Source organism: Macaca mulatta, chromosome X, assembly GCF_049350105.2.
Source record: "Macaca mulatta isolate MMU2019108-1 chromosome X, T2T-MMU8v2.0, whole genome shotgun sequence".
NCBI classification, from domain to species: Eukaryota; Metazoa; Chordata; class Mammalia; order Primates; family Cercopithecidae; genus Macaca; species Macaca mulatta.
The window spans coordinates 19,263,267-19,287,685 of NC_133426.1; the positions used below are offsets into that span (position 1 = coordinate 19,263,267).

At 45.3% G+C, this 24,419-nt stretch overlaps 1 protein-coding gene across 17 annotated transcripts in view; it reads right to left on the reverse strand.

Moving 5' to 3' along the window:
- SH3KBP1 (SH3 domain containing kinase binding protein 1) overlaps positions 1 to 24,419 on the reverse strand; it is a 361,405-nt gene that overhangs the window by 1,398 nt on the left and 335,588 nt on the right. For 12 of the 17 annotated variants that reach the window (XM_015127045.3, XM_015127044.3, XM_015127038.3 and 9 more), the window contains 4 exons: positions 13,555 to 13,664; positions 9,467 to 9,595; positions 5,143 to 5,411; positions 925 to 988 (listed from right to left, as the gene is read on the reverse strand). In XM_015127045.3, the coding sequence (XP_014982531.2) occupies positions 925 to 988; positions 5,143 to 5,411; positions 9,467 to 9,595; positions 13,555 to 13,664 (572 nt within the window). The remainder of the gene's footprint in view (positions 1 to 924; positions 989 to 5,142; positions 5,412 to 9,466; positions 9,596 to 13,554; positions 13,665 to 24,419) is intronic. The other 5 variants (XM_077989618.1, XM_028842134.2, XM_077989617.1 and 2 more) reach the window with 1 other exon arrangement.

Sequence of the window (24,419 nt, forward strand, 5' to 3'; positions counted from 1 at the left end):
TGGTTGGCTCAAGGGGGTGTCTGTCAGTACCCCCAAAATGATGGCAAGCAGCTACCTATCCTTTGTTAAGCAACATGGGCCCCCATCACCACAAGGGCACCAACTGGATGAAAGCTGAAAGTCTACCTTCGGTCAATCAGAACTCCCACGCATTCTCTGCCATTTGGTAATGGCAGTGTTGAATCAGAAGCTACAGGGGACAGAGCTCTAATGCCCTGGCAGGACAGAAATGGCCATTAGTGAGAAATCAAGAGCAAATGCCCCTGAACGTGGACAGCTGTGGCCCCTGGAGCCCTAGTGACCACATATAATGAGGCCTCTTGGAAATGGAGGTGGGGGAGGGGCTTTTCGCAGAGGAGATGTTTAAGATAAATTCCAGGCCAGTTGCCGTGGCTCACACCTGTAATCCCAGCACTTTGGGAGGCTGAGGCAGGCAGATCACCTGAGGTCAGGAGCTCGAGACCACCCTGGCTAACACGGTGAAACCCCATCTCTACTAAAAATACAAAAAATTAGCCGGGTGTAGTGGCATGTGCCTGTAGTCCCAGCTAATTGGGAGTCCGAGGCAGGAGAATCACTTGAACCCGGGAGGCGGAGGTTGCAGTGAGCCAAGATCGCACCAGTGCACTCCAGCCTGGGTGACAGAGCGATACTCTGTCTCAAAAAGAAAAGAAAAAAAAAAAAAAAAGATAAATTCCAAATGAGAAACCCAATTTGGGGCACATTTCCTAATGTTTCCCTTCCCCAAGACTTCCTGGGGAAATGATATGTAGTAAGCCTATGCGAGTCTAAGAAAATGGTCACAGGAAATGTATCCAGATGTGCAGAGAGGTGACAATCATTTATTTTTGAAATAAAAGCCCTGACTCTGTCCTGCCCCACTGAGCCTAGGACTCACAGGCAACAGAACCCAAAGGGACTCACCTGCAACCGAAGCCGGATTTTCTTCTCTTCATCCAACTCAGACAATAACTGTTTAATCTCTCGTCTGAAAAGCAAATGGCAATGAAATTAACCAAAATCCCAGACTTCCCTCATCAGAGATCAGAAACCTATTATCACTACAAAATCCGTCTGATCCTTTTTCACAAAGAAACTGTGGACAAAACATCATTATTTTTTTTGCATTGTTACTGCTTAAAATTTGTTTCAGGCAGAAAGGCTTGCCATTATTCTGGGGCCCCTAAAATATGTAGCCAGCAGCTGGTGGTTGTGGAAGTGACCTTTGAAATCCCTTAGTCCAAACTTCTCCCAAAAGGAGAAGATGGGGGAACTGAGGCTCAGCGTGGTGGCCTGACTTGCCCAATGACTAGATTTCACGTAACCTGTCAGAATATGACAGGTTCATATTCTGTCATCTTCCCCATAACCACTCCTTCATTACACAATCACTGGGCTTTAAATGTACTTATTATAATTTTTTTTTTTTTTTTGAGACAAGGTCTTGCTCTATTGTTCAGGCTGAAGTGCAGTGGCACGATCACAGCTCACTGCAGCCTCAACCTCCCAAACTCAAGCGATCCTCCCACCTCAGCCTCCTGAGTAGTTAGGACTACAAGCGCACACCACTGTGCCAGGCCAAGTTTTAAAATTATTTTTGTAGAGATGGGGGGTCTCACTATGTTGCCCAGGCTGGTCTTGAACTCCTGAGCTCTAGCAATCCTCCTGCCTTGGTCTCCCAAAGTGCTAGGATTACAGACATGAACCACTAAGCCTGGCTCTTCATTTTTATTGCAGATGTTTTTACCACTCCATATATATATTTCCTTTATTTTATTTATTTATTTATTTTTATTATTATTAATTTTTGAGATGGAGTCTCACTCTGTCACCCAGGCTGGAGTTCAGTGGGGTGATCTTGGCTCACTGCAAGCTCCGCCTCCTGGGTTCAAGCGATTCTCCTGCCTCAGCTTCCCAAGTAGCTGTGATTACAGGCATGCATCACCATGCCTGGCTAATTTTTGTATTTTTAGTAGAGATGGGGTTTCACCATGTTGGCCAGGCTGGTCTCGAACCCCTGACCTCAGGTGATCTGCCCGCCTCAGCCTCCCAAAGTGCTAGGATTACAGGTGTGAGCCACCACGCCTGGCCTATTTCCTTTATTTTCAACAGGGTTTTTAATTGCTAAAAGGTTACTGGTATGTTTTCATGGATTCTCACAAAATCCTACACAGTAAGTCCCAAAAACTTGGGGGTAAAATAATTGGAGTAATGGTATGGCAATCATGTCTTAGAGAAACTGGCATGACTTAGGATCCATGGCCTAATGCCCTTTCTAACATTAAAAATAATGAAGTGTACAACACTAACCATCCCACAAAGTCAGGGCTCTATACTTAGGACACTGCAAGCATCCAAACACTGGGCAGAGAGCTGTCCTCCATTTTAAGGTATCGAATACTCCATTTTACATGCATATTTTCACAGACTGGATGGAAAATCAAGAAACAAAGATGGCTGACACACCACAGTAAAATAAGGTGGAAGTTATATTGCATTTTCTCACTTCGGATGAGCACCATGATAGTCCCTATCTCTGGGGCAGTGTCCCAGCTCTGCTGTCAACATACTGGGTTTATATCACAACTGATGTGAACCAGTTGTGATTCATTACTGTATTTATTTAAGCACACATTATGCACCCATATCTCAGTGGGTACTACTTAGGGATTAGGAAGGAAGAAGGTGAGACTCCAGGCAAATGTTCCAACCCCAGGAGACTGGCAGGCAAAGCCTCAAGCAGTCCAGCTGTGGGCAGTTAACTGGGGAAAGCAGTCCAAAGAAAGTCACTAAGTCTTGAACTAGTGAAATGAAAATTAGTGTTAAGTCTATGAGGAGGAAGAAAGACAGGGGAATTGACAGAGAAAAGCCAGGGAAAAGCAGGGAGGTGAGAACCAGCTTATTTGGGGATAAGGAGAGCTGGCGTGGACTTGAGTTGAAGACTAACAGGAAAGTGGCATGAAAGCTAACATGAGAGACTAGTAGGGATCCACTGACCCTGGGCACAAAGGCCAGACTGATGTAGGCAGCAAAAGGCAGGACTTGGAAGAGAGGCCACTGTGGGGTGTTGATTCAAGAGATTTTGGCCGGGGAAAGACAATTCCCACCAACCATTTGCAGGCTTCACAGTGGGGGAGAAACACGGTGTGGCAGCCCCGAAGCACAGGCCATTTCAGACGTTGCAGGCACCTCTCAGACGGTCCAAAGGGCTAAAGCCCTGAATTCAAGCCAGTCTGATACCATGATGGTTCTGTTCAGAAGGCAAGAACCAATGCTCTGGGGTGTCCTGGGGCCTCTGAGATGTCCTGTCTGGGCAAGGGAAACAGGTAACCTGGACATGGATGGGGCCTTTGGGTACCCAAATGAGTAACCTCCAGAGCCAGATAGGAGCTAGGGACTTTAAGGGGTTAGAGGTAGCCTGGCTGGCCCCAGGATTCCCTCTCAAGTAGCATCCTGCCAGTCCTGTATATTAATCTGATGGATCTCTTCCAGGCTGGGGTAAGTCCAAGAGGCTTCAATTCCATATGGCACCTCCCAGCCTGAGTGGAACAGAACCTGCTTAGAGCCACATTGCTCAAAGCGAATTCCATGGAACCCTCATCCTAGGATGCTCTAGAAAAAAAGGTTCTATGATTAAACAGGTGTGGGACACCTTGCATATGCTATCCTCTCCATCCTCCCAATGCAAAGGGAAGGCTCTGAAGAGCCCTTCAGAAAAGAAATTAACTTTGCTTAACCCAGTTATTCCCGCAAAGTAACCATAAAACACATTAGGGCCCTCTAGCCACGTAGAAGGAGGCAGGTGACAGGGCTTCTGCTGGCCCCAGACTGGCAGAGGGCTTCGTCACTGTAAGTCTCTGGTTGCATCTCCTGTCACCACCCCAGGCACCTCCAATCCAAGAAGACCAGCCGCCTGGGGATGTGCTGACCTCACCAGGCTGCCCCGTGTGACCAGGAATCTACATGATGTTCTCGCTGCTGCAGTAGTGTGCTCTTAGCAATCATAAATCATTGTTCAAAATCCTACCCGGGAAATAACTCTTTGAGATGCCTCCCCTGATCCTCTCAAGAAACAGCCAACTGATCCCTAAAATCCTCGAACCTCAGTTTACTCAGAGCAGTGCCTCCCTTTTTTTTTTTTTTTTTTTTTTGAGATGGAGTCTCGCTCTGTCACCCAGGCTGGAGTGCCGTGGCGCAATCTTGGCTCACTGCAACCTCCGCCTCCTGGGTTAAAGCAATTCTTCTGCCTCAGTCTCCCAAGTGGCTGGGATTACAGGCGCACGCCAGCATGCCCAAGTAATTTTTTTGTATTTTTAGTAGAGATAGGGTTTTGCCATGTTGGCCAGGCTAGTCTCAAACTCCTGACCTCAGGTGGTTCACCTGACTTGGCCTCCCAAAGTGCTGGGATTACAGACATGAGCCACTGTGCCCATTCTCTACTTCTAATCCTCCTATGGGCTTTGTCATTGCAACCACATCCTGGATGATACTGATGTATGATACTTATTTTTGTGTCCAGGTCTTTCTCCTCGTCTAAGTGCTCTTTGAGGATTAGAGATGTGGTGAGAGTGTGTGTGCAGCCATGCGTGGAGAAAGACCCGCCCCGCCCCGCCCTGCCCACTGCAGTCTCATGGTGAGAACATCTTACTCAATGTAAAATCTTGGGCTTCAAGATTCCCTACATCTTCTTCATACATTACCGGTACCTCAATGCAGGCCAACTGCTTCATCTGGCAGCTAAGTGAAGAAACTGCCATTTTTCTGTTGCAAGAGGAAAAGCTAGCTGTTGAGCTTATTTAAGAAGTGGTTCATGTACATACTGTGTTTTATGGGGGATTTAAATGCTTTTCTTCTTAGCAGTCTGCTGAGAGCATCAGTCCCTGCAATGGACTCATCCTTCTATGCCCCGTGGCCAGCCTGTGCCCTTCCTGCACACAGTAAGTCCAGCAAAAACATGCAGCGTAATTTAAGTATAAATTGAGACTCTCGGGGTCTACACGCACTCCCACCACTGCTGCCACCATCACCGGGGAGACCAGGCCCGCTGTCCAAGGCAGGCTGGGATCCATGGTTTCAGAACTAGGTGCTGGCCTGGCGGAGAGCAACCTGGGTGACAGCCGCCAAGAGTCCCCGGACACTCACTTCTGCTGGTCCTTCATGGTGTCGATGATGCTCCTCAGCTCGCGGACCTGTGTCCTTAGCTCCTCCACGGCCGCCTGGCTGCTGGCCGCAGGCTCCATCTTTGGTTTTCCTTCCGTGCCGAACAGAGAAGGGGAGTTGGCTCTGTGTCCAGCTGTTCCCAAAGAGGATGACAGCGGGGAGGGCACTGCCGAGGACAGAGGGGCTGGCCCACCGCCACCTGCTGCCATGGTCCCCGGCTTGGGCAGCAGGGATGCTTTGTTGTCAGACACCTGTGACGAGGGAAGGCAGGGAGGGTTCAGGGCTGGGGATTTGTGTGTTGTGTCTTTGTCCTGGTTAGTCAAACTCTCTGTTAACACCACTGTCCCTGCCTCTCTCCACACACTCCATTCACTTGTTCCTTCATCCACAAGCCACCAAGGGCCTGCTTGGTACAGGCATTTCCCCCTTACTCACATGCCGCCTTCTATGTATTTTAAATGTGACCTTCTTTCTGGACAGAGAGTTTCTGACTGGTTCAATATACACATCGAGATGCCCAGCGACTTGCCAGGCACCACAAACTCTGAAGTGAACAAGACATTGAAGCATTCTCCTGGTCTCCAGGGAGCTCCGAACCCAGTGGGGCGCAGACAGACAGACAGACCAACGCACTGCGATGGGGGGATGACTGCACAGAGGGAGGTGAGCATACAGAGCCCCAGAAACACAGAGAAGGGGCCAGCCATCCAGATGGGCAGGCATCGCAAGCAGGTGCTGACAGTCTTGTCTTGGAGGAGGACCAAGAAGTAGCCAGAGGAAAGGAGAGGCACTTAGAGAAACAAGCTGCAGTGGGAGGGAACACGCCAGGCAAAGGTCTAGAGACCGCAGAGCAAAATGCATTGGTGGGAAGTACTGCTAGAGCATCAGAGGGGGCAAGAGAGGGCCTTGGGGGCAGAGCTAAGGCTGGGAGGTATAAGCAGCTGGGCGAAAGGGTGAGAGGAGGGCACACCATGCTGAGGACCATGCTGGCTGCAGAAGGGCCTAAGGGTTGGCAGATCTGGAGCTGGAGAGAACTGCTGGGAGAGTCTTACACAACGTAAGCTAGAAGTGGTCAGGGTTTGACCCAGGCAGTGGTTAGGAGGATAGACACAAGACAACTTTGAGTGATGTAGTGAAGGCAGGCACAGCCGACATAGAGCGCCAGGCATTGTTCCCAGTGCTGGGGGCAGGAGTGGGCCAGAAGGATGGAGTCCCTGCCCTCATAGAACAGATGCCTTGTGAGCAGGGAGATGTGGTCCTGGACAGGATGCAGAGGGTGGAGGAGGAAGGACAGATCAGGGACCACGGGTGCAGTGGACACACCAGGCATCAAGGTTGTACCTTTCATGGGAGAAACAGCAGGTTGAAGAGTCAGATAATGAATTCTGTTTTTGACACATTGGATTTTAGGAGCCCTTAGTGACTGGGAAAGAGGAGGAGGAGAGGGGATGAAGCAGAAGAGAGGCCTAGAGGAGAGTCCAGAAGGATCGAAGTGGTTGCATGCGTGGGTGAAGGGTGCTGAGAGGAAAACTGGGTGGAGTCCACTTGGTGGAGCCAGGGAGACAGAAACCTGCTCGTGGCGGATGAGCACCTGGATGGGAGGCGAAGGTGTGGCCTGCAAGTTTAGGACTCTCTTTCCAGAAACTTGTTTGAGGCAGGAAGACAGGAGAGAGGGAGCATGCTCATGCGGAAGCCTCAGGGAGAGGGGGGATCAGGGAAGGGTTCCGTTCACTTTCCAGGACTGGGAGACCCTAAGCTGCACAATACGCTGAGAGAAAGAGCCAGCGAAGGCCAGGCTGAAGATGGAGGAGACTGGCAGGAGAGGCCTGACGGAGAAAGAGTGTCCTGAGGAGGCCAGGAGGGCCCAGGAAGAAGGACAGTCATGGGTGAGAGAGAAGAGGGGTGCCCAGTAGGCCCCTGGGGGAGAAGGCACCAACAAGGGAGCTGGGAGGCAGGTGGCAAGGAGGGAAAAGAGTGGGACAGGATGTTGGGAGGCGGGGAGGATAAGCAGCAGGGCAGAAGTAGAGGCTGGTGGTGAAGCTTGGCAACACGGCCGCGAGACTCCCTCCAGCAGCAGGTACCCAGCAGGCCACCCCAGCACAGGAGCCAAAAGGGGCTTGGCTGGCATGGTGAGGAGGCAGAGTCTGGATTCAGGCTGTGCTAGAGGGAGAGACTGGGCAGAGAAAGCCAAAAGCAGATGGGCCATCATTCCCAGCCTCTCTGCTCGCCTTCTTTCTGCCAAGTTACCATTGAGGAAAAGCGCTCTCTCCTGCCAGGGATAGTGCTCCGCCAGCCCGTGCTTTATCATTAGTAGGAGTTAGAGTAAGAGGGAAGAGGAACTGACATTTCTGGAGCAATGATCACATGCCGGACGCCGGCTAGACAATTTGAACAACGATCGGTTGGCACAAGCATTTTACCAAGCAGAAAACGGAGGCTTAGAGAGGTAGCCGAGTAGTTCCCCAAGACTCATAGGTAACAACCGGCGGAAACGGGGGGGCAATTCCCTATCAACCAGATCCCTCAAGTCCAGCACTGCAACTGTGGCTACCTGAGTCTGAAGATTTGCGCACTCCTGTCCTTCTCTCCTTTGCTTGTCACCTATTCCTGGGCTTATGCCTTTTCCTGTTTCCCATCCTGCATCCCTGCGGACCTCCCATACTCCTGTGACCCACCAATGCCTTTGCACTGACTGACTTCCAGACACTTCTTGAATCAAGGCTTCTCTTGGCATTTCCTACATGACTCGCTCTCCCGGCCCATTTCGGCTACTGAGCAATTTTAAAGCCCTCACAGAGTATAGGCCACCACCCTCCCTAGATCAAATTAGTTCAAGTGGAATTTCTAGAAGCAGTGAAGAGCATGACATGACAACTCCAGGGAAGTGAAATAGGCTAATGCGATAGAACTGTGCAAATCAGAACCGTGAAAACCCACTGTCCACCAGTAGATGTCACTGTAGAGACACCCCAGGGATGTCAGAATGAACCTATACCTACAGTCACCAGAAAAAACGGGTCTAAATCCAATTTCTGCAAATGGAATCCTTTTATAAAGAAAGAATGCTTCGGTTTTGTGAATAATTACAGTTGATCTGTTGTATAGGATCACATTTTGCATACTGTATCAGATTTGTAAGAAAATCTATACATGTAAATTCTTAAATCTACGGAGAAGGAAAATTCCATGGTAAACTAATTTCTTTGTGCTATTCCTGCTTCAAGTGACTACAGTTTTCTGCTTTTAGACAGAAAGAAGTTGCTAATATTCAGAGAAAATAATTCCAGTTGACTTGGTTTGCTTAGTGGGAGAAAATGGAATTTTAAAATCTTGATTCATATTCATACGAAGAAGAGAATTTATACAAGATGCTCCTCAAGGCCAGGCGCGGTGGCTCAAGCCTGTAATCCCAGCACTTTGGGAGGCCGAGGCGGGTGGATCACGAGGTCAGGAGATCGAGACTATCCTGGCTAACATGGTGAAACCCCGTCTCTACTAAAAATACAAAAAACTAGCCGGGCGAGGTGGCGGGCGCCTGTAGTCCCAGCTACTCAGGAGGCTGAGGCAGGAGAATGGCAGGAACCCGGGAGGCGGAGCTTGCAGTAAGCTGAGATCACGCCACTGCACTCCAGCCTGGGAGACACAGTGAGACTCCGTCTCAAAAAAAAAAAAAAAAAAAAAAAAAAAGATGCTCCTCAAAAGTTAAATGCAGTAGCCAAGAGCTAAATGTCTTCCTTGTTTCTCATAAACTAATAACTTAAAGTATCTATACTATTCTCTGGGCATGGAATAAAATTAAAGTGTTTTTAGACTATAAATTTATCATAGAATGTGAATCCAAATCAATTTTCTTTAAGAGACCACATTAGTTATCTATATTTGTGATCTTCCAACTATAATTTGTGACCAGCTTTGAACATAAAAGACAAGATCTGTGGGCAGAGGGCACAGCATTTAATATATTTAATGTCTTCTCTCTAGACATCTCAAGGCTTTTTAAATTGTTCTGGTTGTGGTGATGGTGGTAGTGTGTGAAGGCATTTGTGAATGTGTGTGTGATGGTATGAAGAGGAGATCAAACCACAAGAGAGAAACATGGGAAATAAACAACTGAACTTGTATCTCAGGGATTGTGCCTAGTTTTGGAGACTGCAACATGCCTCAAGGATTTTGATGAGTAATAGAATCGCTGTCATTGAAGAATGACAAACACCTGCACTGTCTGTGTATCTTTGTTTGGTTTATAACCCATCATTAGCACATGCATGAAATGACAGGGACACCCTCGCCATGGCTAGTCACTCACTTGGGATATGGTAACAGTCTTGGAAGTTTTCTTTGACGCGTCCACTCCTCTGTGCGCAAGTGAAATGTGTTCCTCCTTATCCTCTTCGGGACTTGGGGAGTCGAAGATATCAGGGCTTGAAAGGGATGACTGATAAAGCCAAAAGAAAATGCTTTTGTCAGAATTACACCTTAGCTGACACCGCTTTCGTGAATATAATGCTATGTGCTTTCCAAAGCCCTCGACACTGCTATTTTGTCTTCTCACAATAACCCTGTGAGGCAAAAAAGTGTGCTGTTATCCACGCGCTCAAGTCACAGAGCTGATTAGTGGCAGAACTGCGACTAAGAAGCAAGGTTTCCTAAACCAGGGATCTTGCCACTGATGTCCATCAATCACTTCAGCCTTGCAAGCATCCATCGTCCATCCTTTCCTGCTCCTTCCTCTAAACATTTGCTACCATGTGCCAAGCACTGGGCTTGTACTGCAGACTTAGTGACATGCCACACAGAATGCCTGCCCTCACAGGGCTGACAGTCCACCAGGGAAGAACCCCACACAGGTCAACAAGAGGCTGCTCTAATCTGCCTCTCCTCCATTCCCTCCTCTTCCTTTTCCTTGACCTTTTCCAGGATTGCTAAATCTGCTGCATACGGAAGTGCCCTAAAGGATGTGTCTGAGAGAAAACCATTTCCAGGGATAAGGGCTCACCAGGCTGTGGTCCAGTGACCGGTGTTTCCTCAGCTTGAGAGCACAGCCCTGCTCGCTAGTGCAACAAGCTCATATCTCCTTTGGTACCTGCTGCTAAATCTCTGCGCTCATTATTGCTGACAGTCAACATTCATTTTGGAGTCTGTATTGCTACAGTATATTTACAGAATGGCAGCACCTTTTGGTAAAATATAGGACGACACCCCTGTTCTTTCTGCCTCACTGTGAAGATCACTGTAAAGATAAAAAAGCCAGATGAGGCCAGGCGTGGTGGCTCATGACTGTAATCCCAACACTTTGGGAGGCTGAGGTGGGAGGATCTCTTGAGCCCAGGAATTTGGGACCAGCCTGGGCAACATGGCAAAACTCCATCTCTACGAAAAATACAAAAATTAGCCAGGCACGGTGGTGTGCACCTGGAGTCCCAGCTACTCGGGAGGCTGAGGTGGAAGGATCACTTGAGCCCCAGAGGTCGAGGCTGCAGTGAGCCATTGACACTGCACTATTGCACTCCAGCCTGGACAAAAGAGCAGGACCCTGTCTGAAAAAAAAAAATTCTGGACCAATTCACTGGAATTCACTTGGTCATAGATGATCACTGGGCTAGAATTTCCCTATTTTAGAACAAAGCAAATTAAAATAAGAGTTCCTATAGCAAGGAATCCTTTAGAATGAAGAATCTTCCAGAGATCTCTTTGGACAAGCTCATCTTCAGCTTCATCTCTATGCTTTCTACCCTGGTGGTAGAAAAACAGTCCCATTTAAAGTCACCACTTGGCATCATTATAGAAAAATTACACCCAAAAATATTGTTATGTTTTCTTCTGTTTACTTAAGGCAGAAATCTAATGCATTTTAGGGAATTTTTAAGCAAAGTTTTCAATTTAACAGGTTTTATTTGTTAATCTTCATTTAATCTGAAAATCCAATTACCTAGAATAACGTTTCCCCCACCACCAAGCCTTCTTATTAATCTAGGCTTAACTGCTTAGCCACCATACCATGCCTGGATCCTTTCATTTTGAGATTTTATTCAAAAAGCCAGTTCCCTTCAATACAACCTAGGGTTCATGAGCTGCCAATCAAAGCTTGCTCTTTGAATCCTATAAGCATAAAGAGCTTCAGCTAGGGTCAGAGGCCCCAGGCTGGGGAATCATGACTGGTATATTTCCTCCATCATTCCCCCCAGTGGCCTTTGAGGAATATGCCCATATCCACTAAGCCTCCACTTGCCTATGAAAAATCCACAGGTGCTAACTGGAAGAAGACTAAATAGGAATTCAAAGTACACATCCAAGTGGGGATGAATGGGAATGAGGGGAAGAGAATACAATATTTATACTTTAAAGCACAAATATATCCTTTTGTTCTAAGTCTGCAAATGAAATCACTTCATATAAAATGTCAAACTTCGAGTCACTGTGTCATAAGCTTCTTGCAGACAGTGACCATGTGCTTTTCATTCCAGTTGTATCTTTGGTACCTGGCACAGTGCCGAGCCCATAGGGGATAGATTTCTATAAAGATTTATTGAATGAATGAACAACTGTGTAGTCTGAAGGCAGTGAAGATGATATGTCCTTACCACATCCCCCAAATACATACGAACTCTCAGGCATGGGATGTATGGACCAAAGATGAGACAAGAGATGGTAATTTAAACCTGTCTGTAATTCTGGAAGTCACAAGGCTCTCTAGACCTTGAAAAGTTGGGACGGATTTGGAAGGAAGACAAAAATGATGAAGGATTTATAGAGAAGATGGAGGAGGTAGGATTGAAAAACAAAATATAGAGATACTAAGAAGCAACTAAACAGGTCGTGGGTATAAGAGGGGTGTTGGGGTGGGGTGTGAAAAGGTGAGAGGGAGAGGGGAAAGAAGGTGGTGTTGACAGAGAAGTCTGTATAACAGTAAAAAAAAGTCAGCTACTTTTAAAAGTCTTTCACCCAAAAATGTGTCAATGCAAAGTTAGGTTTGTTTCATACTAAGAGGAAAAATAGGATGACTCAAACCATACTTCCAGACTCTAGACATGAGAGAAGAGGTTCCAAGGAAGTGACATTCTTTTTCTTCTAAATGATGACACCTTAGGTGGGATCAGTGATGACATGAAAATAGGATGTGTCCTGGGAAACCTGCAAAAGGTTAATTCCTTGGTTTATCTGGGTAGAGGTTATAAGGACTTAGACTCACTGGAACAAGGCAATGTGCTACACAGAAATAAACAGATACAGAGAGAGAGAGAGGGAGAGAGAGAAAGAGAGAGAGAGAGAGAGAGATCTTATACACAGACACAACTTGTGGAAGGTGAGCTTGGAGGGGACGGAACAACCTGTGGCAAAAGCAAAGCATACATTTCCCTTTGACCCGCTTCCAGAAAATTTTTACCCAAGTCAATAATTTTAGAACAGCATCAAGATTTTTCTGCAGTGACATTCATTTGAGTGTTGTTTATAATGAGGAACTGGAAAAAACATAAATGCCCAATAATGGTATATTGGCTAAACACTCACATACTCATAGGTTAGAAAAATGGGCAGCCATGAAATGTGATGTCAGGGAAGAATGTGTCATGACTGGGGAGAAAGGAACACAACAGAAGAGGAGAAAAGCAAGTTTCAAAATGATGCATATTACATAATCCTATTTGTGAAGAAATAATTTTATAGATACAATTTGTTTTTTTAAAAAAGCTAAGGCTGTATAGCAAAAAGTTAACAGTTCTTTGCACTGGGGAGCAGGATGACAGGTAACTTTCTTCTTCATGCATTTTTTAGTTCAAATTTGGTACAATAAGTGTGTACTAGGTTCGCAATAAAAAGTCATTCAAAACGACCCAAACAAAAATCTTCTATGGGTTATCCTGAGTGTTCCAATCGGTCTCTCCTTCATCATCAGGTGCCTCATATGTTTGAAAACAATCTCCTGAAGGTCTGCGTGGTATTCTGTGGAGGGGTACAGGCAACGGGGATTTGAGAGAAAGGTTCGGCTGCTGCCTGATGCTATATAGGAGCAGATCTTTATTTAGTAAAGTTTTGTTTTGTTTACAGACCAAACCAGCCTCATTCTCCTTTCCCCACCATAAAACGTGATTTTTTTTCTTACCCTTTTCATTTCAGGTTCAAATAAGAATCAGTCTGGAAGGAAAGAAAAGGAAGGTGGGAATAGGGAGCGCCTACCTTGCTGGCAGAAACACAAAGAACAAATAGAAAGAAATGCTGCTTGACTCAAGAAGACTCTGAAATCACTTTTGGTTGGCAGTGTATCTCATGGCCTCCCTCTCCTGGGGTGTCCTCAAATCGGCTGCTTGCAGAAGAGTCCTTAGCTAGAGTCTCTAATCTGTCCTGCTTTTCAGCTGTAGAGAAGTAAGGGGACATACAGTATGAGGAGACACTTACAGATGTGAGGGACTGGGACGGAGGCCGCCTCCCCGTAGCTTTTGGTCTGCTTGTGGTCGGATGACTGAGTTTCTCAGTAGATGATACCACGGAGTCAAAACCTTCTAAGTCTAAAACAAAAGTAAAACAGAGTTTTAAGAGCCAAAATAGGAGCAAAGGCTCTTATGATATGTCATAAGCACCTCTTTTTCTCAATAATAATCATTTCTGTATGGATTACACTTCATCTTTTATAAAGGCTGTTTACATCCTTTGGTCATTCAATAAACAGGATTCAAACTGAATGGGATAATCATTTCCTTCTTAGTTTAACAAGCTATTGCATGGAAGAGAGAGAAACAGGATTTTTCTTTTTCTCTTCTACAGCTATATCCATAAATCTTTAAAAAGCTACAGAAAGAGGATTAGAGGAAGAATCCTCTTTTTTCCACAAATCCAAGTCCATTTTAGTAGACAGAACACTCTGGCAGTCTCGACACAAAAGGCAGTTATTACAAGGTACAACAGCCACAGGCAAGTGGATGCCAGTCATTGATTCCAAAAGACAAGAAGAGATGGCAGTCCTGCTCCTCTGCACTTGTGACTGGTCTAGAGGCAGCTATGTAGTCCAATTTGAGTTACTGAGCAATACAGGGCAGTACACTGAGAGCCTGTGGGAAACAGATTTTTCTCTCAGTCCAGAGAGAGGCAAGTGAGAAGGCCTTTTGTGTTGCTGTTCTTCTTCTTTCCTGCCTGGGATGCTACTGTAAGGATGGGATGTCTGGAGCTGTGGCAGCCATCTTGTGACCATGTGGCTATCTAGTCACAGGACGGCGAGGCAGAAAAATGGAAAATGTTAACTGACAACCCCGATGGGTTGCACCCCTGGGATGATCTAGTGCCCAGACTTCTTGCCATGTGAAATTAACAAACCCCTGTTATTTCAGCCAGTTTTAATAAGATATTCTTTATTTGCAGCTAAAAACATCCTAACTGCCATAACTGCAGCTATACTGGTCCAGGACAGAGAAGTTAAAAAAGATTATGTGCATTTCCCCTCACTTTATTTTGGGGAGAATTCTTTTGCTGATGGTTATAATAAGTGGTCTGGCTGTGTGACAGCTTTATTCTATTAATGAACAGGCAGGTGTTATCTGCAAACTATTTTCTTTAGTACGATATGCAAAATCAAGCACTGGTCAGAAGAAGCCATTAAATTACACCTGAGATTATATTAAGTGACATTATCCTAGCACCTGATGAATGAATAATTACTCAATTAACTCCTCTTATCAGGGCAAGGCAGGTATAACAAAAGGTTAGCCATCTGCAGAGATGGCACAAAGAAAAACATCAGTGGTGCTCTGAAGCCAAGAGGGAGCCCATCAGCACCCAGTACCTGAGTGAGGCTCATAAAGGCACCCACCTCTCTAGCTGGATCAGCAGGGTGCCAGGGGAGGGCAAAGAATCCCCCTGCTAGAATGTGCTTCTCCAGTGCTGTCTCACTGGGCTGACCCCTCTAAGGGGCCTTCCTTTAAGAGAACCTTATTATTATTTTTTCTTTCTTTCTTTTCTTTCCCTCCCTCCCTCTTTTTTTTTTTTTTTTTTTTTTTTTTTTTTTTTTTGAGACAGGGTCTTGCTCTGTCTCCCAGGCTGGAGTGCAGTGGCACGATCTCAGCTCACTGCAGCCTCAACCTCCTGGACTCAGGTGACTCTTCCATCTCGGCCTCCCTACAGGCACGCAACACCACACCTGGCTAATTTGTGTAGTTTTTGTAGAAATGGGGTTTCGACATGTTGCCCAGGCTGGAGAAACTTATTTTCTTAAAAGGTTCTCCTCCAGACTCTACCCTGGGACTCTCCTCTAGTAAGTCCACGTTGTCTAAAATGAAAACTCCCCATTACACACTTGGATGGACGCAAAAAGCCACCATCTGACATGAACCTCCCCAATTCATCTTTTCAAATCACTTTTCCCCTGATGACAAATGTAATACATGATCAGTGTATAATTTTTAAAAAACAAAACATGAAATTGTAACAACAAAAAATGTCAACTACAATCTTACCACATCGAGACAAGCACTGTTAGTATTTTCATATATTTTCCTCCAGGCTTTTTTTCCTATAAATAGATAGTATAGCTCATACTATATGTAATACTGCATTCTGCTTATTTCACTTAACCTAATATGCCATGTCTCTAAAAATTCTTTGTAAATATTTTAATTGTTGTTGCACTGCAATTAATCAATCCCATTTGTTGGATAGCTAGTTTCCAAATCATTTCCCCCTCCTAAGTTTTACTGTTATGGAAGAACACCGCACAAATACCCTTGCATGTACTCTACATACAGTGAGTTTAGCAGCTTATCCATGCAGATCTCCAACTGTTCTGGTAGAAGGAAATAAGGCCCAGGACAGTGAAATTTGTTGGGGGTCAGAGGGGCTGGTTGGGGAGGACAGAGGCATAACGAGGGGCAGAGGAAGGCTTGGGGAGAGGAGAGAGGACGAAAAACCAAGGAGCAGATGCTGACTGACAGCCAGGGAAGGAGATGGAAGAGAGGGTCGTTAAAGGTTCCAGCAAACAGGCAGCTGCCAAGGGCCTTGGCTGGGAGCTATCAGGGGCAGAGTTGGACAAACCTATATCATGGCTCTGTCCAGGAAACTAAAACAAGCTCAGGAGCAAAAGCTGAGCAGGATGAAGTGATTAAAGAACAACAAAAGGCTAATTAACTCTGCTTCTCCACCTCAGCTGCATGGAGGAATCACCTGCACAATTTAAAAAAACAAAACACCACTGCATCCTAGGGATTGACTCACCCCATCTGGGGTGCATCCTGGGCACAAACAGGTGTCAGTCTCCCCAGGGGATGTGAACATGCAGCAAATGCTGAGAAGCACTGCCCTAGAGGAGGCCGGGGGCTGAGGGGAGGGAAGGGAGTGAGGATTTGGCCAAGCGGAGGAGTGGAGAGGCCACCAAGTGACTGACAGGGTGTTCCAGGGCCCAGTGAATAGAGCCTGCCTGGGCTCTCTAACAGTGGGCCTCCCATGCTGGGCTGAGGAGCGCTGGCCCGATTTGGAAGGCCACAGAGGTGCTGGAGCACTCGACGAAAATGGTGGCCAAAGGCTCAGATGATTGGTGGCAGGTCAGACACACTGCAGCTGGAGCCAGGAAGAGGCCCGAGATGTGACCCAGCATAACAGTGGGGTGGGAGAGGAATGCAGGGAGCCAGGGGAGGGGATGGGACAGCTTTGGGCCCCTCTTAGGATGGACTTGGTAAGTCCACTTGTGTGCAGGGGTGGACAAGTTCACACCAGGAAACTTCTGCCAGGACTCCTGGGAGGAGTCCATCTTTGCCAACCCCCGACCTTCCTGGGTTCACTGAATTAAGTCCACCTGGCAGTTTAGGATTTCGGAATGTGTGAGGTGGCAGTCTGTAATGAATTATACTTTTAAAACAACCCAGAAGTGTGATGTCTGTCTCCCGCACTTAGGCTGTAAGCCCCAGGAAGGCAGGAACTCATCCTTGTGTTCTCAAAGTCTAGAATGTCCCTAGGGAAAATATGCTGGTTCCTCTGTCAATAAAGGAATAAGCAAATGAATGAACTATCTCAAGAAAAAACCCAGGAATGTAGCTTATAGAAATGGCTCCTAGCAGGACGTGAGCAGCTTCAAGGCTGAAGAAGCATTCTTTGCTATGGATGCAGAGAGGGCGGATTGGCCCATTCTGTTTTACTGGTTGAAGTTTGCACTAAGAAGACCTATGCACAGTGAAGCCTGGCCACGCTTAGCAAGTGTCTCCAGGACAGATGGCAGAGAAGACTGCTCTATTTCTGTCACTCATGAGTAAGAGGAAGGTCCAAGTCCCTCAGGGGAAGCCACTCTTAACCCCTTAATGCATTTTTTTTTTTTTTTGAGACAGAGTCTTGCTCTGTCCCTCAGTCTGCAGTGCAGTGGTACAATTGCAGCTCACTGCAACCTCTGCCTCCCGGGTTCAAGCAATTTTCCTGCCTCAGCCTCCCGAGTAGCTGGGATTACAGGTGTGCGCCACCATGCCTGGCTAATTTTTGTATTTTTAGTAGAGATGGGGTTTCACCATGTTGGCCAGGCTGGTGTCGAACTCCTGACCTCAGGTGATCCACCCACCTTGGCCTCCCAAAGTGCTGGGATTACAGGCATGAGCCACCACACCCAGCTTAATGCACATTTCTGCTAAGTTTAACTTTCTACAGTTTTAGTTGGGAAAGAGTACTTTTTGGAAACAGCTACCAAACCAAACTGCCATACAGAAAAAAAAGATACCAAATATGAGATTGCTTGCTGAAAAGGGAACCTCAGGTTACCCTGGCATGTTTCATAGATCATGAACTGTAATGCAGTTCTGCTTTCTGACAGTAAAGGGGAGAAACTCTCCAATACTGTCACATCACTTTTCAGAGGCACAGAGCACATGCTTCATGACTGTGGCCATGGTAGCTGCGATTAAGGCAGAATTTCCATGACTAACCCATCGTGGTGTGGAGAAAATGTCCCAATTTTCATGGCGGTTTTGAAATGAATCAAGCTGAAACTTGATATGAGCTTTCTCAGCCTGGCTAGGAATTTTTCCTCTTAAGAGAAAAAGGTTTTAATGCCCATAAGTCAGTTCAAAACTATTGAACTGGCAAATGCTGGGGTATTTTTAAGAGGTTAGTTTCCTAAGGACGAGAGGCCCTTTGCTTTTGTGATACTTGGACAACAAACTCTCTGCAGACATATGGGGATAATTCATGTTGGGCACGATGGAGTTGGCTTGGAAAGGGCCTTTGACTCTTCATGGCACATGAAGTTGCTCATTTTCCATGAACTTCAGTCACACCCTATTTGGTTCAATTAGAAAATGTAGCCTCTTTTTCCATGGATAGGAGCAATGGTACCAGTGACCACAGGTGACGTAAAGCACATCCACTGAAAGCACAGAGGAGAAACAGTCAAAAGGCTAAGTCAGGCTAGCTGTCACCAGCAGAGTTCTTTGGGAGCTCCTAAATCATTCTCTGCATTCATTATAGCATGTTGCTGTGCACTTTAAACGGAGCTTTAGGATGTAAGTTTGCTTACAGCTAAAACCTGGCAACATCGCTACCTCCCAATATCTCTGGAAGCCATCCCTTCTCCTCCACACCCTGTCTCAGATTATTAAGGCCACTGAATTTCTTGCCTGGAACCACTGTTAATAGATTTTTCACTTCAAGCCCCTTACCACTCACATGCTGCCACCAGTCCTGATCTGAGTATGCCCCTTCAGGGCTTCCTCTCCCGACTAATTTCCTTCGGTGCCACAACTGAGTCCTCTTCCAAGAAGCCAGACTGCACCCTAAGACCTGGGTTGGGTGCATCCCTACTCACCCATCACCCTGATCTCGGCATTTAGTGCCCTGTACTGACATTTCTTATTGACTTCTCTGCCTCTCCCACCAGCCAGGGAAGAAGCTGTGGCTTTTCTCTCTGTGACTTTTCTCTCTGTTTCCCTGGACTTAAGACCACTTATGGCTTGCAGTGAGTGTTCAAAAAATGATTATGAAACACATTAACAAACAACCTTTCTAGGCTTCAGATTTTCCAGCAGAAAAAAAAAATGAGAGAATTATCTGAGCCATCAGCTTCATAAGGTTATTCTTTCGTAAATGAGAGACCATGTGAAAACCCTTTCAAATCATGCAGATAGAATTCTGTTTTCATGCACCATTAACGGAGCTGTGGGATTTGGAAACAAGGATCTAAGAGCAAGGCTAGAAATTCCCCCTTCCCTACCTTTTTTTTTTTCCAAGGTCTAAGATGAGAAAACTTTAAGCCCACAGGGCCGCAGGTACTTTCTCTGCATTGCAGAAACACCATGAGGTAGTCTGAATGGGAGGAGGAAGTCTCGCTCCATGCCTCAGTCATTTGACTAGTGTGGAAAATCTGTGCAGACTATCAAGATGGGCCCAGTATTGTGGGGGGGGGGTCAAATGAACACCTGTGTTAGCTGAATCACTAGCTGAAATGATTAGCAATGATTAGATTCTTCAGGAAAATAAGCCCTCCAAAATGTGTAAGGATATAGGAGATCAGCTGTTGTGTTTCATTTGTAATCCAGGTATGAAGTTTGTAGGACACAAGCTGCTGAGAGTAAATAAGTTTTCGAGGGTTTTTTTTTTTTTTTTTTTTTTTTTTTTTTTTTTTTTTAGAGACAGGGTCTCGCTCTGTCACCCAGGTTGGAGTGCACGCAGTGGTGTGATCATAGCTCATGGTATTATAGCTTCAAACTCCTGGGCTCAAGCAACCCTCCTGCCTCAGCCTCCCAGGTAGTTATAGCTACCATACCCAGCTATTTTTTGTTTTGTCTTATTTTTTGGTAGAGATGGGATCTTGCTATATTGCCCAGGCTGATCTCATACTCCTGGCCTCAAGCAATCCTCCTGCCTCAGCCTCCCAAAGCACTAGGATTATAGACATGAGCCACCATGCCTGGCCATAAATAAGTTTTGAGCTACTGTTTTGAACTCCATGTGCCAGCCATGCCACTATTAGATGCTTCACATGCACACACCCTCATTTCATCTGCACAAAACCCCATGCTGTGTGGGCATTACTATAATCCACAAAGAAAGAGACAGAGGGCCAGAGGTTAGAAAACATGCCCAAGGTCACTACCAACAAGTAACAGGGCCCACACACAGATTCACATCCAAGGGATTCTCTCCACTACAGAACATTGCTTGTTTTTTTTCTATTTTATTCAAATGTGTTTTCAAATGAGCAGGAAAAGGGGCTGGCTTCTTCAAGGCACTCTGTGGCAAGAAATGTAATGTGCTAGGCAAGTTCAGAGAATGTTTGGCAATTTGGTACAAGCAGATTCTACATCAAAACATGTAGCTCAAGAATAAGAGAGGGAGATACAGTGTTTATTTGCTCATTAATTCAATCAAACATTTCTTAAGTATTTACTCTGTGCCAAGCATAGGGATAGTTTTGAGAATGAACGTACTATCATCCTGTATCATCACTGTCCAGTAGAACTTGCTGTGATGATTGAAGTCTTCTATAATCTATATACTATTCAAATGGTAGCCACTAGCCCCACGTGGTTACAGAGTGCATGGATTATGGGTAAGTATAGCTATTTAATTAAATTTAAATAGTCACACGTGGCTAGTGGCAATGAAGATTGTGTATTATGATCCTGAATCTTGGAATTTCCCCTCACTTATGCTCAGCCCATTCATTCAGTGGCTATTTTTCTGAGCATACACTATGAGCTAGGCAAAGGGGGATACAGGGGTGGAAAACAGCCATATTCCCTGCCCACATGGAGCTAAGAACCCACTGAGGGAGACAGGCTTTTGTATGTATAATTACAAATTCTCCTAGTTTCTACGAAAGAATGATAAAAGGTGAAATTAGCAATGATAGCATGGGGACCTAATTTAGATCAGGGAAAGGGGGGACACGGCTTACTGCAGTCTTGCTTCGAGGAGAGGTAGTAGTGATTCACTCGGATTGTTGACAAGCAATGCTAAGTGGGGAAAAGTAGCTCTCCACATTTGCATTCCTTTAAAAATTGCTCACTACAGGCCCAAATTTGCTATGCAAAGTGATCTGGTAAATAATGTAATTATCTATTGGAAACAGTAGTTACACTATTATCCACAGGAACATAAATCGGCACTACCTTTCTGTATGCTATTTGGCAATACCTACTACAAAATGTAAATGTGTACACCTTCAGATATATCAATGTCACTTCTATAAATTAATCCATAGAAATGTTTGTGTAAGTATAAAATGATATATTTATGAAGCCAGTGTACTTGCTAAAATAATTTTGGAAACCCTTGTATATACTCCTCACACATATCAAGTTGAAATCTAAGCTTTTATGTAAGTTTTACTCACAAAGGATGTAATTTCTGTTATATTCTAAATATTGAGATTTAAAAATATAACTTACATAGATTTCTTAAATATATCCAATATATATTTGAATACTGCAGTAATTTAACCACCACCATCATCCATTTAAAAATATCATAAGATTTTAACAGTTGGAAAATTTTTTTTTTTTTTTTTTTTTTTTTTGAGACGGAGTCTTGCTCTGTCGCCCAGGTTGGAGTGCAGTGATGGGATCTCAGCTCACTGCAAGCTCCGCCTCCCAGGTTCACGCCATTCTCCTGCCTCAGCCTCCTGAGTAGCTGGGACTACAGGCGCCAGCTACCTCGCCCGGCTAGCTTTTTGTATTTTTTAGTAGAGACAGGGTTTCACCGTGTAGGCCAGGATGGTCTTGATCTCCTGACCTCGTGATCCGCCCGTCTCTGCCTCCCAAAGTGCTGGGATTACAGGCTTGAGCCACCGCGCCCGGCCAACAGTTGGAAATTTTACATCATTCCTTTTCCTCCTTAAATTCGTATTTCCAACCCCTACTGCTGAATTTTATCCTAATCTATTTTCAAGTCTGTTGTTAACTATTTTATCATCTTTCCATTGTAAAAACATGTATAGAAATTAAAGTTTAAGATTTTTTCTTTCCTGAAATTGTAAGACTCTAAGTGTAAAAATTATTTTTCTTCTGGATTGAGTCCTCATTACATTATTATTAGTATACAAATGATCAGAACATAAATATATACACATACCACACATTTTGATAAATAATTTTTAAGCATGACAAAACAGAATGTTATTGGGCTTTTCCCCCAAACACTTCATGTGTGTATGATTATTACTTAATACAAGGAAGAGATGGTTTGGTATCAACTCTCTAGTTTTCATTTTAGAGACATAAGTGCCAAGAAAATTTGTTTACTTAAATAGAAGTAGATGGAATGGAGGCTGGGTATGGTGGCTCACACCTGTAATCCCAGCATATTGGGAGGTCAAGGCTGGTGGATCACTTGAGGTCAGGAGCTCAAGATCAGCCTGGCCAACATGGTGAAACCCCGTCTCTACTAAAAATACAAAAAAAATTTAGCTGGGTATGGTGGCCCATGCCTGTAATCCTAGCTACTCTGGAGGCTCAGATAGGAGAATCACTTGAACCCAGGAGGTGGAGGTTGCAGTGAGCTGAGATCGCGTCACTACACTCCAGTCCAGTAGATGAAATGGAAACGTTTTTTTTTCTTTTTGAGACGGAGTCTCACTCTGTTGCCCAGGCTGGAGTGCAGTGGCACGATCTCGGCTCACTGCAACCTCCGCCTCCTGGGTTCAAGTGATTCTCCTGCCTCAGCCTCCCGAGTATCTGGGACTACAGGTACCTGCCACCACACTGGGCCAATTTTTGTATTTTTAGTAGAGACGGGGTTTCAGCATATTGGCCAGGCTAGTCTCAAACTCCTGACCTTGTGATCCACCCTCCTCGGCCTCCCAAAATGCTGGGATTACAGGTGTGAGCCACCACGCCCGGTCAGAATGGAAATAATTTTGTTATCAATGTCGCTCAGTTCTCTGAACTCCTTGCAAATTATATATCAAAAACCGGACTGTCGTCTAGCATCACCAGGAATTATTATTTTTAATGGTCTACCACCAAACAACTTAGTGGGTACCTCCTTCAATGTCATTGGAAGCAAAGAATTACTAACCAACTGATTTGAAAACAGAACTTGCAACCTGGAACTTGTATCCATGTCAGGGTTTTCTCTAGGATCTCAAACTTACTTAGGATGGCAAGCATCCTACTCTTTTATATTTCCCTGTAATAACTTGGGTTAAAAAAATCAAAATAATTCTTTTAAAAGATGAATAAGTACTTTTTAAAACTTTACGAAAAGGTATGCTCATGAGCCAGGTGCAGTAGCATGCCTATAGTCGCAGCTACTGTAGCATGCCTATAGTCGCAGCTACTCAGGAAGCTAAGGTAGGAGAATCACTTGAGCCCAGGAGTTCAAGTCTAGTCTGGGCAACATAGCAAGACCCCATCACTAAAAATAAAAAAATAATAAAGTTATGCTCATAACCCCTTAACAATTTCTTAAATCTCCATACAGCCAGTAAATCACTTAAAAGCAAAAAATCATTAAGCCAAAAAAACCCTAGATTAAACCTTAGAAAGGGCCAAATTATCAATTCTAGATTAAAAGAACTGGCAGAACTAAAGAAACTGAAGTAGAGACAAAGGAAACAATAAGCTACTTAATTTCAAAGAGGATTCAGAGGCTACCAAGACAGCAGTTTTCTCAATGTCTAGAAAACTCAGCTAAAAAAAATGGACAGGGTTAGAGAAACATAGACTGTGAGGCTGCACTGGGTTCTTTCTTTTTAATATTTTTTTGTAGAGACAGAGTATTTCCCTACATTGCCCAGGCTCGTCTCGAACTGCTGGCCTCAAGTGATCCCTCCTGCCTCCCAAAGTGCTGGGATTACAGGAATGAGACCGCATGCCCTGCCTGAACTGGGTTCTTTATGATCATTTCATCCAAGCCCCTGGATTAATGATGAAAAACCAAGATCCAAGGAGGTACAATGGTGTGCTCGATGGTCAGCTTCAGTGGGACGAGCAGCCAGAGCAGAGTGCACATTTCTTTTTGGAGAGCAAGATGTATGGGTCATTTCATCTTCTTTAACAGCACTTTACTAAGATATAAGAGAAGCAGGGCCAGGTGCAATGACTCACGCCTGTAATCCCAGCGCTTTGGGAAGCCAAGGTGGGAGGATCGCTTGAGTCCAGGAGTTTGAGACCAGCCTGCGCAACATAGTGAGATGCATTTTTACAAAAAATAAAAAATTAGCTGGGCATGATGGTGTACACCTGTGGTCCCTGCTACTCGGGAGGCTGAGGTAGGAGGATTGCTTGAGCCTGGGAGGTTGAGCCTGCAGTGAGCTATGACTGCGCCACTGCACTCCAGCCTGGGCAACAGAGCAAGACCCT